Source organism: Dermacentor andersoni, chromosome 1 (genome assembly GCF_023375885.2).
Source record: "Dermacentor andersoni chromosome 1, qqDerAnde1_hic_scaffold, whole genome shotgun sequence".
In the NCBI taxonomy this organism is placed as follows: Eukaryota; Metazoa; Arthropoda; class Arachnida; order Ixodida; family Ixodidae; genus Dermacentor; species Dermacentor andersoni.
The window spans coordinates 20,435,447-20,451,075 of record NC_092814.1 but is presented as its reverse complement, the minus strand read 5'-3'; the positions used below and the strand labels follow the sequence as shown (position 1 = coordinate 20,451,075).

The window sequence follows — 15,629 nt, the reverse complement described above, 5'->3', positions numbered from 1 at the left end:
CATCGGGGCTGACCCTGAAGCCGGAGAAATACCGCTTCGCTTATGAAGAACTTCTAATTCTGGGCCAAGAACTTCTGTTTCTGGACCCTGTCATCAGCACCTCAGGAGTCCTACCTGATCCGCCAAAAACAGCTGCCATTGCGAACTTTCCTCATCACGTCGACAAGAAAAGAGTGCACAGATTTCTTAGTCTGTGTGCCTACTATAGGCACTGTTATGATTGGCCTGGAATTCGACCTCACGTGTGGGAAACGATCCAGCTCGCTTATCCCTTTGGATAAGCCTATCCCTATGGCCATCCCTATGGCCCCTGCCACGCCCTGAATGTGACACGAAGGGAAGGAGGCCATCTACTTCATAACTTGACAAGGGGACACTACATTGCGCTGAACATGCAGGCACTGACACCTCCATGGGCGCAACCCCAAGCAGACTTCAACTACTACAAGACCACGAGAAGTGAATGACCCTTTCGGTGGGAACTTCTCCACTGAAAGAATCAGCTGTACGCGAGGGGCTATTTAAGAGCAAGCTTTAGCTCTGGCCCAACTCCGACGCGGCCTATTCAAATACATGTAAAACACAAAAATGTTTTTATGAGATAAACCCTGGACTGATTTTAATGAAATTTAAGAATTTCATATATTTGACCTTTTGAAAAAAATAGAAGCACGAAGTTTACAAATTCATTGCTCTGCATAAAGAACTGATGTCGCGGTTCTGTAAACGGCATCCATTAGATCATTCAAAGCAGACAAATTAGATATGTCATTTTACATCTTACGTGAATTTGTTACGTTGGCTACAAGAGTTCTACAAAAGTTGTATTTCCCTATTACTAAATTTTTTATATTCATGTGTAACATATGAATTTTGTCCGCTTTAGATGTACTATTAGTTGCAATTCACAGAATTGCATTATAATTTTTCGTTGTTGAGTTACAGAGTTTTAAACTTGATAGTCTTGTTTTTATATTTTTGATTTTTGCTAATTTTTAATAAAAAAATGACGACCTAACTCAAAAGTTCGAAACCAACAATCACTAGATTTTAAGTTTTTCTTATAAATGCAACAAACCTCATCAAATTTGGTGCGGTCATTGCCAAGAAAAACGAATTCTCCTTTTACATGTATTTAGATAGGAGCACCTGAGCTAAAGCTTCCTCTTAAGGCCGTCCTGGCGCCTGTGTTGGGTAGCACCGCTTGAGACTTGGATATAGTCACAACCATGTACCACTGAAGCGAATACATTCTTTCTATTTTTCATCCTCACGATGCCCGCCTTCGTCGCCGCCTCCTGATTCTTGCGGTGAAAACCCACCGCGCCCGGTCCAGATCTTATCAGTGCTTCGTCAAGAACATCTCTCGCATTGCCACGCCTCTGACTTTTCTCACAAATCCGACGTTGAGTATAAGTAGGAAACACTGCAAGTGGAGGCATTTGAAGAATTAAAACGACGCCTGCAGTCACCACCAGTACTCGCCTACTTTGACGAAGAAGCCGATACCGAAATCTACACTGACGCAAGCAGCGTAAGCCTCGGTGCTTTCCTTGTCCAGAGGAAACACGGGCTCTAGAGGGTCATATTTTACGCTAGCCAGTCGCTGTTGAAAGCAGAAGCTAGTTATTCAACAACAGAGAAGGAATGCCTTGCCATAATTTGGCCTACCAGGAAATTTCACCTTTACCTATATGGCAGACCATTCAAAGTCGTGAGTGACCATCACACTCTGTGTTGGCTAACCAATTTAACATGCCCCTCAGGACGCCTAGCATGGTGGAGCCTCCAACTGCAAGAATTCGACTTCACCATGATATAGTAGTCAGGACGACAACACTCTGATGCCGACTGCCTCTCCTACGCTCCCATTGACTTGCCACCACAAGACGACCAAGTCTACTTTTCCTAGGGGCAATAAGTGCCAAATACTTCACCTAACAGCAGCGAGCTGACCCATAACTAAGAAGCCTTGTCAACTTCTTCGAAGGGAAGACAGGCTTTGTCACAAGGGTATTTACGCATGGATTGTCCACATTCTTTATGCAAAACGACGTCCTCATAAAGAAAAACTGCTTGCCAGTTTGAGCCAACTACCTTCTGGTTGTGCTCAGAATGTTCAGAGGTTCTACACACCATTCATGACGACCCAATGGCACAGCATCTTGGCTTTTCCCATATGCTCGCAGGGATTCAGGAGAAGTATTACAGGCCACACCTGAACGGCCGTCACCCATTATGTCAAGACGCGCCAAAACTGCCAGGGATGGAAGACCCCACCAACAAGGCCAGCGCAATTCTACAGCCGATAGAGCCTCCTTGCCGACTGTTTCAGCAGATCGGGATGGATTTGTTGGGGCGCTTTCTGACATCAACATCTGGAAACAAGTGGATCATCATGGCCACCGACTTCTTTACCCACCCATTACACGAAAACGAAAGCCCTGTCCTAAGGTAGTGTGGCAGAAATAGCGAAATTCTTCGTCGAGAACATTCTCTTGTGACATGGTGCGCCACGAGTCCTAACTACCAACAGAGGAACGGATTTTGCAGCTGAGCTTACTCAAGCCATCCTGCAGCACAGCCAAACAAGTCACTGGAGGGCGACCACCTACCACCCGCAGACGAATGGTCTAACAGAACGCCTGAAGGAGACTCTCGCTGCCATGTTAACGGTGTTTTTGGCTTCAAACGCAAGAAATGGGGCGCTGTACTTCCGTATGTAACCTTCATTTACAACAAAGAAGTGCAAGAAATAACACAGATCACGCCATTCAAGCTGGTTTACGGAAGGAACCTGACTGACTCTTGAAGCTGCAGCACATCATTGATGAAGAGAATCTCGACGTCGCTGCCAATCTGCAGCACGCCAAAGAAGCACAACTCGTCCGCCTGAGCATCAAGAATCAGCAGAGGACCAACAGCCGGCGTTACAATCTTTGACAACGATACGTGGAATATGGGCTTGGCGACCGTGTTTGGATTTAGACCCTGATATGCCGAAGAGGACTTAGTGAGAAGCTTTTAGGCAGCTATTTCGGACCCTACAAGAACATCCGACAGATTGGCGCACTGGACTATGAGGTTGTGCCAGACGGCATTTCATAATCACAGCAGCGACGCGCACAACCTGAAGTCGTCCGCGTAGTGTGTCTTAAGCCTGTCTATGCCTGCTGACAAACTTGGGGACTTTGTTTCTTTGTTCTTTTTTTCTTCTTTATTATTCGTGCTTTTCCTTCTGCTTTCACATTTGTTTATGCTTTTAAGAGGGGGACATTGACACGTGTACTTATTTAAGCTGCATTTCACCCGCCAACAGCTTAGTTATCGCTCAGCACAAGACGCGCCTGCATGATTGGAACTTACTCGAATGTTACCGTTGATTCTGTCTGCTGTGTATGTTCTCGATGAACCTTGTTTAACCAAATTATATGCGCAACACAAATTGTGTAGTACTTTCTGGAAGGCACACTGGAACGTTCAACGAGTCATGTATAAAAGCCGAAGCACTTGACCTGCAGATCAGATTTCGCTGATCGCCAACTGTGCTCACTTCTATCATTGTGCTTCAAGTATCATTTGCTTTCGTAGGCACAGGTTCTCCCAATAAAAGTTAGTTTCCTGATTCACAGTTTTGCTCTACTGTGTTCTTCATCATCACTATGACTTGATGGTACAATCTACATGCAGTTGCCATGCTAAAGATGTGCAAAACTGATGATGATAATTTTTTTTTATTTAGGGGTGACTCAAGGGCAAAAGTAAATGCCTAAGTATTTATGTTCAGAAATTATATTGATCTTAGTATTATTTATTGAAATCCAGGGTTCAATGTAAACACATCTAGTAAAGAAAATTCATGGCAGAAAATATTGAGTGCCGACCAATCGTTGAAGAAGACAAGACATTTCGGCCCCACTACGGGAGCCTTGTTCACAATTCACAGTTACAATCTACTGAACAAGGCACCCGTAGCGGGGCCGAAACGTCTTGTTTTCTACAATTGGTCAGCGCTCGATATTTCCCACCAGTATTATTTATTGTGTAATCAAAATTGTCAGGACTTTATTTATTTATTTATTTATTTTCGAAAGGCTCATCGAAACTTTTGACATCAGTTATTCGAGATCAGTTATCCCAGATGCTCGCACTGGACTCACTTCGTACTCGCTGACCTAAGAGTTTTAAGTGGCTAAGCACCTTTGAGGTTAGCAGCCATACTGGAAGCATGGCACGCTGTTATTACCCAGTAGATTAGTAGCAGCGCTGAATCAACTGTGGACAAGCGTGCAGTGCAGCAACGTTAGGCTACCGAGCCAGGTCACCGTAGCACGCAGTTCAAATTTCCGATTTGGTGCCTATGCCGCGCTACACGTAAGCCAAACGCGGCTGTCCTCAGAGAGCCGCAGTGTGCTTAGCCACTGGACTCGTGGCGGCACCTAGCGGCGGCCGCAGTGTAGCCGAGCGCATCGACCAATAGCAGCCGCGTATTGGAGTGTGCTTTATGACGAAATAAAGCACACAGAAGAGAGCGAGGATCATGGGGTTTTTAAAATGAGAGCGTTTGAGAGAAAGGTGACTTCGCGCTCCACTAGCGAGCTCCACGGACCGCGTACGACACCAGAACTTGGCTGAGATGTTCACAACAGCGTATGCTACCCACGGACTATGTTATTTCACCAAGCCCGAGGGGTGGTTCAGGGCCCCTTTAAAACAAAAAAAGACTCCGAGGAACTTTCTGAACAAAATTTTTTCGTCCTTCTATCAAATGCATTATGTTCCACATTTTTGCGTGGACCACCTCAGTTTACAATGTAGGACAACACACGGCTCAACTGAAATTTTGTCAACTTCAGAACTTTCTTTTCTCACAAATTTTAAGTTTGCCAAGCACCAAACCATTTTGAATTGATTATCTGGTTTCTGAGACAGCACCCAGGTGTTATAAGATACGGGAAATAAATAACCAATTTTATAAGAAATATCCATATATTCTCTAATATTGGACATTTTCCTCCAACTACAAACACGCAAAACACCAATACATATGCCCTTTAGTATCAGTTAATTTCAAAGCCTCATTGTTGTAGAAGACACTAACATTTTTATGGTCATCCTGATAAGAATCTATGTATATATAAACATTTTTTTTTCCTAGCACCATGTTCTGCCCTCCAATGCGAAATTAAAATGGTGCTCATGCAGTGAAAAAAAATGTTTTCTGGTGAAATATGGATATGCCACTCTTCAAATACTGTTAATGGCCTTAAGTTATTTCATTGAAATCGGTGATTGTCTAGCACTACCTCTGGCGCATAGGGCATGGAGTGACCTAACTTTAATTGCCATGCTTATATGGTAGCAACCTCAAGAATTTAGTGCTTGTTTTAAAGCCACTTTTTAGTCATCGTCATATTATTTTGGCTTATTTAAAAACGTTTAAAATTTCAAGCATCTATAGTTTGATCTGAGAATTGAATAAAGTAGCGGAATATTTTATTAACAATTGAAACAATCAAACCTATGCATACTCCAATATTATTCGTAAGAATGCATGTTGAACTGCATCGTGCCATGAAGTTTTTTTCAGAGCTAATTCAGAGGAGGCATAAATTCTATAAACTGTCAGAAAGTTTGTGAACATGTGGAATTAGAGATTCAGAATAAAAGATGACACTATTGTGGTATCAACTCTGAAGTTCCCGTGAATGTGTATTTGTAGTCATCTCCAAAAGCATGTCTTGTTTCAAAGTGGCACAGGCATACCTGTCACTGTATTATTGTTTTTTTTTTTTTTAATCATTCTGTCGTGCAAGTTTTATTTCAGTTGCATTAATGTGCTTTTCTTTATGTAATTTATCAGGTACAGTCGAACCCGGCTATATCGAACTTGTAAAAAAAAACGCCTATCAGTTCGATATAGGGCATAATTCGATATAAGCCTGGTAAAGAATTGGATGTCATAAAGGCACATACCATTTATAAAATCACTTTATTGATGAAACTAGCTTAGTTTCGCATGAAATAGTCCTGTATTTTCTTCTGTTTGGGCAATTTTGCTGCCTGCAACGCACACACTTTTCCACATTGTCTTATGAGTCCGAGCAGCTGAGGCCGCAACCTTCCATATTCACGCAGAAGCACCGGACTAGTGCGAGTGCACCGATCACCTCGGAAGATGTGGGCAAAGGGCCATCATTGCTTTCCTCATTGTGCCCACTTTCACTTGTGCTCGGTACGATGTCGGCAATGTAGTCTTCGCTTTCAGGCTCTCTTGTGGTTGCGACACCATCATCTGCACTCACAAACTCGTCAACTGTTAATTCATCAACGGCTTGCGGAAATTCTGACAGCTCGCTACAAATTTCGGCAACACTGGCAACAGCTTCATTACACTCATCAGAATTTACAGTCATCACCGGGCACGTGGAAGCCGGCACGTCTGAAGCAATTTCGGATGTACCACTTGTACACGGTCATGCATACGCGTCGCGCTCCACAGGCACCGGGTAGCGAGTTTGTCCGCTTTATCTCTAATGACCCCCTTATTGCTGAGAGTGCTCCTCGGAGTCTTGCACACTGCGGGCACATCCGACTTCTCACCGCGTTCGACCCGATTTATGATTTCAAGCTTCATGGCGAAAGGCAAATTCTGCCGCTTCGTCACGGTAACACTGCGGGACAAGGCCCACAAGGTGCAAACACTGCAAGCACAATGAACCAGAAAAGCAGCTAGACAACTCACGCTTCCGCCATCTTGCACGACGAGGGCACAAGAGCCTCCGATTGGCTGTCTGAGCAAGCGCTGCGGGCGGGCCAGGATAATTTTTTTTTTTGCAGGGGGATGTCGACGGCTCGCCCAACGCAGTGTGGTCACGGTAGGGAGAGCGGTTGGATTTAGCCGCGCCGCCAGGTTTCCCCGCCACCACGAGGAAAAGCGAACTTCTGGGGGTACTTTTGCACCACTTTTCGTTCGATATATCAGGAGTCGCTGCTATCTTTGTTCAATGTAAGCGTAATTTTTGCTATATATACTAATTGTAACTATACCATGTTCAGAAATTGTTAGATATGCAAAATAATTCGATGTAAAAGGGTTTGACTGTACTGGTGAGATGAATTAATTGAATGAGCTGCAACCGCTTTTGTGGTGGGTAGGCTTTTGAGCTGCACTGATCACTCCAGAATATTCTTTACTTGGTTTCAATCACTTCTTGCTTATGCTGAGCTGCTGTTTTATGAGCTGTTTCTGTTGTAGGGATTTATTTTGCAGAGAACTCATCCAAAAGCAATCAGTATGTCTATGGCACCTGCGGAGGAACGGGCTGCCCAATACACAAAGATCGTTCCTGCTACATCTGCCACAGGCAAGTTCTCTTTGTACAGGGGCCTTCATTTTTCTTCTAACAACTTTTGAAAGGAGGTGGGCATGTAAAAATTCTAAATTTCAAATAAAAATTGAATAGTCCTTGCTATTCGATTGAAGAATTAACAGTTCAACATTGTGTAATAAATCTGTTCAAATACTATGAGGCAGGGATCCTCAAACTGTGCCCGATAATATGGTGGTTGGTCCCTCCTACGCTTCACCATGTTTTGGAAAAAGGGGATCCTGGGGATTGAGCCGATGCCGGTCTTGGGACCTTTAAGGCCGACGGTGAAAGCAACTCACCTCTTTGGCTTCAGCTTCATATAGACGGCACCCCAAGATTGACCCATCTGGGGGAAATTGGCAGTCACTTTTTCCTATCCCCCTCTTCACTCTCACTTTCACCTCTACTGTCCTTTATTCTGCTTGTTTTCAAATTTCCTTTTGGCTAGGGTTAACCTTGTGTGGGTAGTCAGCCTTGGTTATACCATATTTGATTATAGCAGTGGTGTACAGCTGGTGCTGGCTGGACTTGTCTGTGTACATCTCTTTTCATGTCGTCATTGTAGGCGGTTGGCACCACTGCCCAAACTGTCGAACCTCAATATAATGAAATCGTACCTGTAGCGAAAAACTGTTAAATCGCAAATTTCATAAGTCAAGGTTTTAAAGCTTCAGTTGTAAAAATAATTTCACAAATTCCCAGAACATTCCTGGTGGATAGTATCTTGTCAGTAAGCGCTTGTAAACAAATCACAAGATGGTTAGGCCTAAATGACATGATTGTGAGCGCCGGCGCGTGTGATGCAGATCACGCCAAGAGAAATGCATCAGCATGGCTCACTGCATTTTAGATTTGCATGTGTTGCGCCGCACGGTGTCTTAAATCTCGGACGCCATGGCAGACTGCATTTAGTACCCAGAGGCATCATCAGATGGCACCCACAGTTTAAAAACAAAAGTGTGAAAGGATACAAATATTCGTCTTTTTTTTTTTATAAAGAAAGAAGGTACAGTTTCACCTGAAAGGCAAAGCTATAATGGCAATAGCCCACAGATAACTCCATGAAGTAAGGTTTGTAGCCTTACTGGCCATATAAATTGCAGTAAACATTCACTTGCTAATTAAATTAACAAGCAAAGGTGTCACACAGGCACTGGCAAACTGTCACGGTCTCAGAGTGGTAAACACGACGCAAGGAACGTTTGAGTTAGGAAAAGCCTTTATGGGGCATGAACATAAGAAAAATACATATATCCAGAAAGCACGCGTTGCCAACCCAATGGCAAAACCCTAACATACAACAAACTATATACAAAGCTAGTTAATTGAAAACACTCGCACACGACGTATTATTAAGTTGAAAATATTTACATAAAGTCTATCAACGTGGCCACGTCACCTCGTCGTCGCTGCTTCCGACGACACGTCGTTGGGCCCGCCGATGCGTCGTAGACTCGACATCGCTATGTCCGACATTCGGTCCACGGTTGGCCTGGTCAGGGGGCCAGGAGGGTGGAATGACCTAAGCGCCTTGGTCGCTCGGTCAACTCCGCAAGCTGCAGATCGTAGCTGCAGGGAATCCGGGAAGCGGCGCCGTCAGCCTGTAGCTGCGGCTTCCGGTGGGAGGTCCACTCAGATTGCGGGTCGTGGCCGCGGCGGCTGAAGAACTGCTTCCACTGGGTTGCCGCTGTCTCAGCGATCCACCTGTCCTCTTTGGCCTCCAGCCCCTTCTCCCCTCTTCGTCCCATAGCTACGCGTGCACTTTTGTGCTTCTTCTTCTGCTTTCATATTGTATTCTTTTTATTCGTACACTCTTATTTTCTATCTTCCTTTTTCTTTATTTCTGCCATCGACTCCTCGTGTCTTCTTGTTTTCTTTTTATCTTCTGCTTTTTCTTCATCTTTCTTCCTTGCTTTATTGGCTCATGACACACATGAGTGCATCTAACTGGATGATTACAAACACTTGCTTTTGCAACGCTAGTGGATGAAGAGCATTGGCAATGGGGAGCAAACACTTCTTGTTGCCTCTTTCTTCACTGTCTCTCAGAAACTTGAGATTATGCAACCTCCGACACTAGATCCGCAGGAACCCAGCTCTCATCAAGACACTAGCCAACTCGGCTCGATCTTTCCATTTTTCACCGGTTACCTCCAATATACAGCACGTGGTTCGCGTATGCGCTCAGCCGCGTGAACAACCATGCACAGTTAGTGCTAGATAAAGGAGGAGGCGCGCACTAGGCAGGGCAGGGCCCCCTCCCCATACCCCTTCCATTGAAGGACTCATCAGCTCTCGTGTTTACTCCAAGCTGCTACGTGCCCTATGGCCTTCACAAGTTCTTTACCAGCACGACAGATGGCGCAGTGGTGTCTGCTGCATGCGCTGCTCCGGTGTGTGTGCTTCATCAGCATCAGCTAAATCTTTTCATGCGGAAGAACGCATGGAAATAATTTTTGCCTTGGCTAGCATTTTTATAGTTTCCTTGCTAGTTTTACCAGCCATACAGGCTCGAAGCACATGCTTGAATTGGCCGAAAACGTTGTTAAATCGAAATTGTGTCATGAAATTACTTTTTAAATCACAAAAACAAATACCTGGTTTTCAATGGAACTAAGATGGGGAATTAAGTTTGCAGATGTCATTAAGCTGAGATTCGTTATGTCGTGGGTTTACTGTATACGCATCATAAATAAATAAATAAATGTATCTCACTACAAATCTGATAATTCTCTAAAGAGGGGACACCCAGATTAATTATACTATTTGTATGTGCAACAACTTTGACTGTAACTTCAATGCTCGGTTATAAGGTAACCAAAATGGCAAGCGGGCACTTGATTCTTGAGGTTATTAGCAACAGACAATACGAGAAACTGAGTAACCTAAACCACTTTTCTGATGTCACAGTAACTCCACCAGGTCTATGAACTCTGTCCAGGGCGTTATTTCTGAAGAAGACCTCCTGCACTTTTATGTCGCAGCTCTTTGAGGGCTGGAAAGATGAAAATGTCATAAATGTTCGAAGAATCAAGGTCAAACGTGATGGCTCAGAAAAAGCCACTAAATACGTAGTGCTTACCTTTTGTTCAAATGATCTGCCTGGGACAATTGAGACTAGATACTCGAATATAAGAGTGAGGTCATACATTCCAAATCTTTGAAGGTGCTTTATGTAAGTGCCAAAATACGGACACAGTCTTCAGAGCTGCAAAGGACACATGACTTGTGCTAAGTCTGGTGAACAGGAACACTCTGCCGTCAGTTGTGATGCCTCGCCTCACTGCATAAACTAGGATGGAATGCATGCTGGGTTCTCTTGATCATGCCGCATGTAGAAAAAGATATTGTAGCAGTGAAGTTTAAAAAAATACATATCATTTAGAGAAGCCCGGAAATGCCTTTCAGTAGCCCAAGGAACTGATTGTGCCAAAAAGCATGCTGAAGGGCAGTGCCGCAACAGCCTCTGGCAGCCGCCCAGCTGAAGCAGTCAGTTTCTCATGTGGCCCCTTAGCTAAAGCAGGCACTGCTGCCCTGCAATCCCTGAAGGAGGGCCTATCGATCCCTGGGTTGATGGCCTCCAAGGCCCTGCTTCTTGAAGCAAGGTCCCCCACTGCCAACACACCGCTCACAAGGGCGGACATCCAGCTCGACAGGCGATAGACAGAACTGACTTGGCGCAGCCAGCGCCTAAGGAGTGGGGCGATTATGTTGACAGCTCCAAAAAAGACAAGCCTCACATCCCAGGGCCTGGAAAGGGCTCTGTTAGCAAAATCACAGTTCTTTTTTCTCTCGATACATGCAGCACAAATTCATTTTTAATATGGACACACTGATAATTCAAGGAAACGTCGCAGGTCTTCGCAACCTTGATGGTGGTGTTCAAGAAATTCTCTGCAAATTCAACAAAGGTGCTGTGTGTGCAAGAAACCCACTTGAAATCTAAACATATGAACTTCCTCTGCCAGAACTTTATTTTCTGTAAAGACTGCGATGATGCAATTGTGCCTACTGGTGACGTAACAATTATAGTTGATAAAAATACTGCCTGCCAGTGCTAAAAGCTCCAAATGGCCCTTGAGGAAGTTGAAGTTCGAACTGTACTGTTAAATAATGTTGTTACATTATGCTCTCTTTACATACCCCCTAATTATCAGCTTTGTAGACAAGAATTAACGATTTTGTACAAACGTATTGAGTTATTAGAGTAGGTCCTTCTGATCATTAATTGATTCATCTAAGTGCTCCGTGTAAAGGGTGCAATTTATTGTAAGGATTTAAAAATGTACATCGCTGCCGATCGCAGCACACTGCTCAGCTGAATTTTCAGCCACCCCTAACCATTCGTCACAAATTGCCTAATGGCACTAGTAGGGCAAGCTATCCGATTGGCTGCCTAGGGCGTATCATCGATAAATTTTCCTACTTCATGGTGAACAAATGTTGTTTTTAATATGTGGTTGGAATGTTAGCTAATTTGTTTCTATAAAAAGAAAGTAAGAGAAAGAGAATGCACAAGGATAATTTCTCACGGCACTTAAGCACTTCCGGCACAAAGCAAGTGTCGTCTGCTTGTGTTACAACGTGCTCCATGTTGACGAGAGCTCTGCGGTCAGTGTAGATCTCTATCTTTATTTTTGCAAGCACCATGGTTTGCCCTTGTTATGTTGTGGGCTGCAAACGTAGTGACTAGCAATATGTCAAGCTGCGACATAGCGTCCCTTTGCAAGGCAGCAGACGAGCAGAATGGCTGCATTGCATCGGACTGTTGCTATTCGATCGGCGCCAGGATTTGCGCGTTTGTGGCCACCACTTTATGCCGGAGGATTACTACCACAATAGTGTTTCGCATGACCGGTATTCGGGTAAACGCAAGCACAAGCGAGCTGAGCCTGGCCGTTTGACCGTGCTGTTTTACGTGATGAGCAGAGCGCAAACGTGAATGGTCTTCACAGTGCAGCCAGCTGGTGGCAAGAGCCCAACCAGACGCAGTAGCTGTAACGAAGTCTGTTCTACTTTGCTGCTGGTGTAAATTTTCCTCAGGAGCATAATCATAAACACATTGTTTTTGTAAATGTTTAAAACGTTTTACACTTGGTTACAGCGATTGTAGCTCTTTGTTTGGCTGATTAAGCTCTTCGCCACCAGGGGGCTGGACCATGCAGACCGATCTAAGGTGATTCAGAGACCTTAGACCAATCAGGCCGCTTACGTGCGTCTACACTAGAGTTCCTTCATCAGCTTGAGTTTATGCCTCCACCTATTCGTTGAAACACCCATATCGCCTGTGGTTACCCGAATACCGGACACGCTCGGCGCTACAACAGAACGCTCTCAACGCTTCACTGCTCGCTGCTTCGATAGCTCTCGCTTGGGATCAGCTGCGAAGCTGCTGATGGAGAGGTTACAGAGGCTTTGCGTGCTTGCTTCTAGACAACCGGAAGTAGACGACACGACGTGCCATCATGATGCAGAGCCAGGGAAGGCAGAGCTTAGCCCCGATCACTCAGCGAACGAGTCGAATAGAAAATGCATGGCTATGGAGGAGGGTAATTTGTAATCGTCCGTAGCTCTCTTAATATGAGACACGTCACACAAATTGTGGTGTGAATGATTAACTGTAGCTGTACCCTGTGCGTCTACAAAATTTGTCCGAACCATTTCAGGGGCCCTTTAATAAACTACCTGAACCCTATCGGCTTCTTGGAAATTTAAGTGCAAACAGCACGCTATAAGGGGACTCTCATTGTAATATGAGAGGCATAATAATTGAAAGTTTTCTTTTTTTAACTGGGGCGTGCCTGCTAAATAAGAAAGAACCAGCGTTTTACAGTGCTGCTCACAATCATACTCTTCCATAGATTTGAGCATAGCATCTCCGACACTCATGCCGTACCTCCAGTGGAACGTTGGACTCTCCAACTGCAGAAACTCTTAATTTCAAATGTGTAAAGTCACAAAGAAGAAGGACGTGAGGAAAGTTGGCAAAAGTATATGTTCGACATAAACTCTTATACATTTGAGTGAAAAGTGTGAAATAGAGTAAATAGAATAAAAGGCCAGTAGTCAAACCCACTACTTTTGGTAAATACTAAGGGAAAGAGCTTCAAAGACCAGGCCGATTTTCTGGGTGCACATTTTCTGTATACTATCTTCAGTTCATTGCAGTATTTGGAAGCATTCCTTAGGTACAAACAATGAGCAGAATGAAAGTCTTTGGAACGGAACTGTGCACAAAATGAGGCACACAATCATTTGTTTAACTTAGTGGTGCTTCAGACATCCCCGAACTGCTGTAAGAAATCTGCTCCAGGATTTGATGGTATCACTTATGAAATGATGACACTTGCACTCTGCAATCCATAAAACTGCTGTATTTCTTCAGCACAATATGTTCTTCCGGCTATACCCCGTCTACTTAGAAAAAGGCTCACAATTCTTAAAGAGGGTAAAGACCCATACATAGCCAGCAGCCCATAGCATTGACAAGCTGCCTTTGCCACTGTCTGAGATGGTAAATTGGTGCAATTTCTGGAGAGCAACAAAATGCTCAACACATATGAATGCGGTTTCAGGGAAGGCAGATCAACAACTGACCATCTACTCCATATTGAGGCAAATATTAGCGATGCCTTCATACTTAACAATACTTTTTATCTTTTCATAAAGCCTATGATACCACATGGCCCTGCGGATTTTACGAGATCTCTCCGCACTGGGTGTTTGTGGTAACATGTTGAACTTTAATAAAAGCTACTTGTCTAACTGCACGTTCCGCCTAAGAGGGGGCAATGCTTTATCTACACCATTCATCCAAGAGGCCGGTGTGCTGCACGGTGGCGTACTTAGTTGCACACTCTTTGTTGTAAAAATTAATTTACTCTGTAAAGTTATTCCGTGCACAATGTTCTATTCTGTACACGTCGATGATGTGCAGATATGCTTCAAATCACGCAGTGTTGCTATCTGCAAACGAAAGGTACAGCTTGGATTAAACGAATTGTGTAAATGGGCAGATGACTATAAGTTTAAAGTAAACACCCAGAAAGGTACTTGCATACTCTTTTCAAATGAGAGGCGTAACGCCAGTCCCAAGTATTGTGATCGATGGTGGTCAGCTCTCTCTGATCAGTGAACATAAATTTCTAGGAATCATTTTAGACTAAACTTACATTTATCCCCCATCTTAAATACCTGAGAGTGAAATGTCTGAAAATAATTAAACTTTCAAAGCTTCGGTCATGCACAACATGAGGTAGTCACCAGGAATGCCTCCTGCACTTGTACATGAGTATTTTCCGTTCACGCCTTCACTACGGTGCTGGTATAATCTATCATTCTGCAGAACCAAGTGCATTAAAAATCCTAGACCCTGTTCACCACTCGGTAGGTTTCTGCCTCACAACCTGCACCTTCAGGACAAGTCCAATGCAGAGTCTTCGAGTGTAGAGCCAAATGAGGGGTCTCTTCATCTACAACAGTCATATTCCAGTTTTACATATTTTGTGAGACTACGTGCCAACAATGAACACCCTTCTTACCCAACTATAAATGATATGGCCTCTGCCACACTATACCATAACCATGCACATTAAAGAACCCCTGGTGGTCGAAATTTCCGGAGTCCTCCACTACGGCGTGCCTCATAATCAGAAAGTGGTTTTGGCACGTTAAACCCCATAATTTAACTATACCATAACCAGCCTGAGAGCTCTTGTCGCTGCATGAGGAATCTTGGCCAAAAAAATGCGTGTCCTACTTTTTTAACATTGCCTGATGGCCCCAGCAAAGCCTTTGGAGCCATGGCACTGGCTGCTCAAGAATGTGACACATCATTTGTAGTAGTCACCGAACACGCTGCAGAGGAACACATTAAAATGTACTTCCTCCAACCTCAGGCAAAGTATTCTTGCCCAAAATATTACACTGATGCATCAAGGTCACATACCAGCATGTCTTATACAACACTCCCTACATCATTCTCTGAATACAATGTTCTACATCCAGAAACGAGTATCTTCATGGCTGAGGACTATGCATTACTGTCGGCTGTGAAAAATATCGAGAAAACAAGGATACAAAAAGCCATTATATTTACTGACTTCTTGAGTGTCTTGAGATCTTTAATACCCTTTCATAAACGTAGAAATCCTGTACTAAATTACCTTTATTCTCTCCTATGCACAACAGACTTATTTAATCAGCGTGTCACAATATGCTGGGTGCCTGAGCATGGAGGCATTGAGGGCAATATGC

At 44.0% G+C, this 15,629-nt stretch overlaps 1 protein-coding gene across 2 annotated transcripts in view; it reads left to right on the top strand.

The window, feature by feature from the left end:
- Tnks (tankyrase) overlaps positions 1–15,629 on the top strand; it is a 357,580-nt gene that overhangs the window by 321,695 nt on the left and 20,256 nt on the right. For both annotated transcript variants that reach the window (XM_050193320.2, XM_055061240.1), the window contains one exon: positions 7,259–7,367. In XM_050193320.2, coding sequence (XP_050049277.1) covers positions 7,259–7,367 — 109 coding nt within the window. The remainder of the gene's footprint in view (positions 1–7,258; positions 7,368–15,629) is intronic.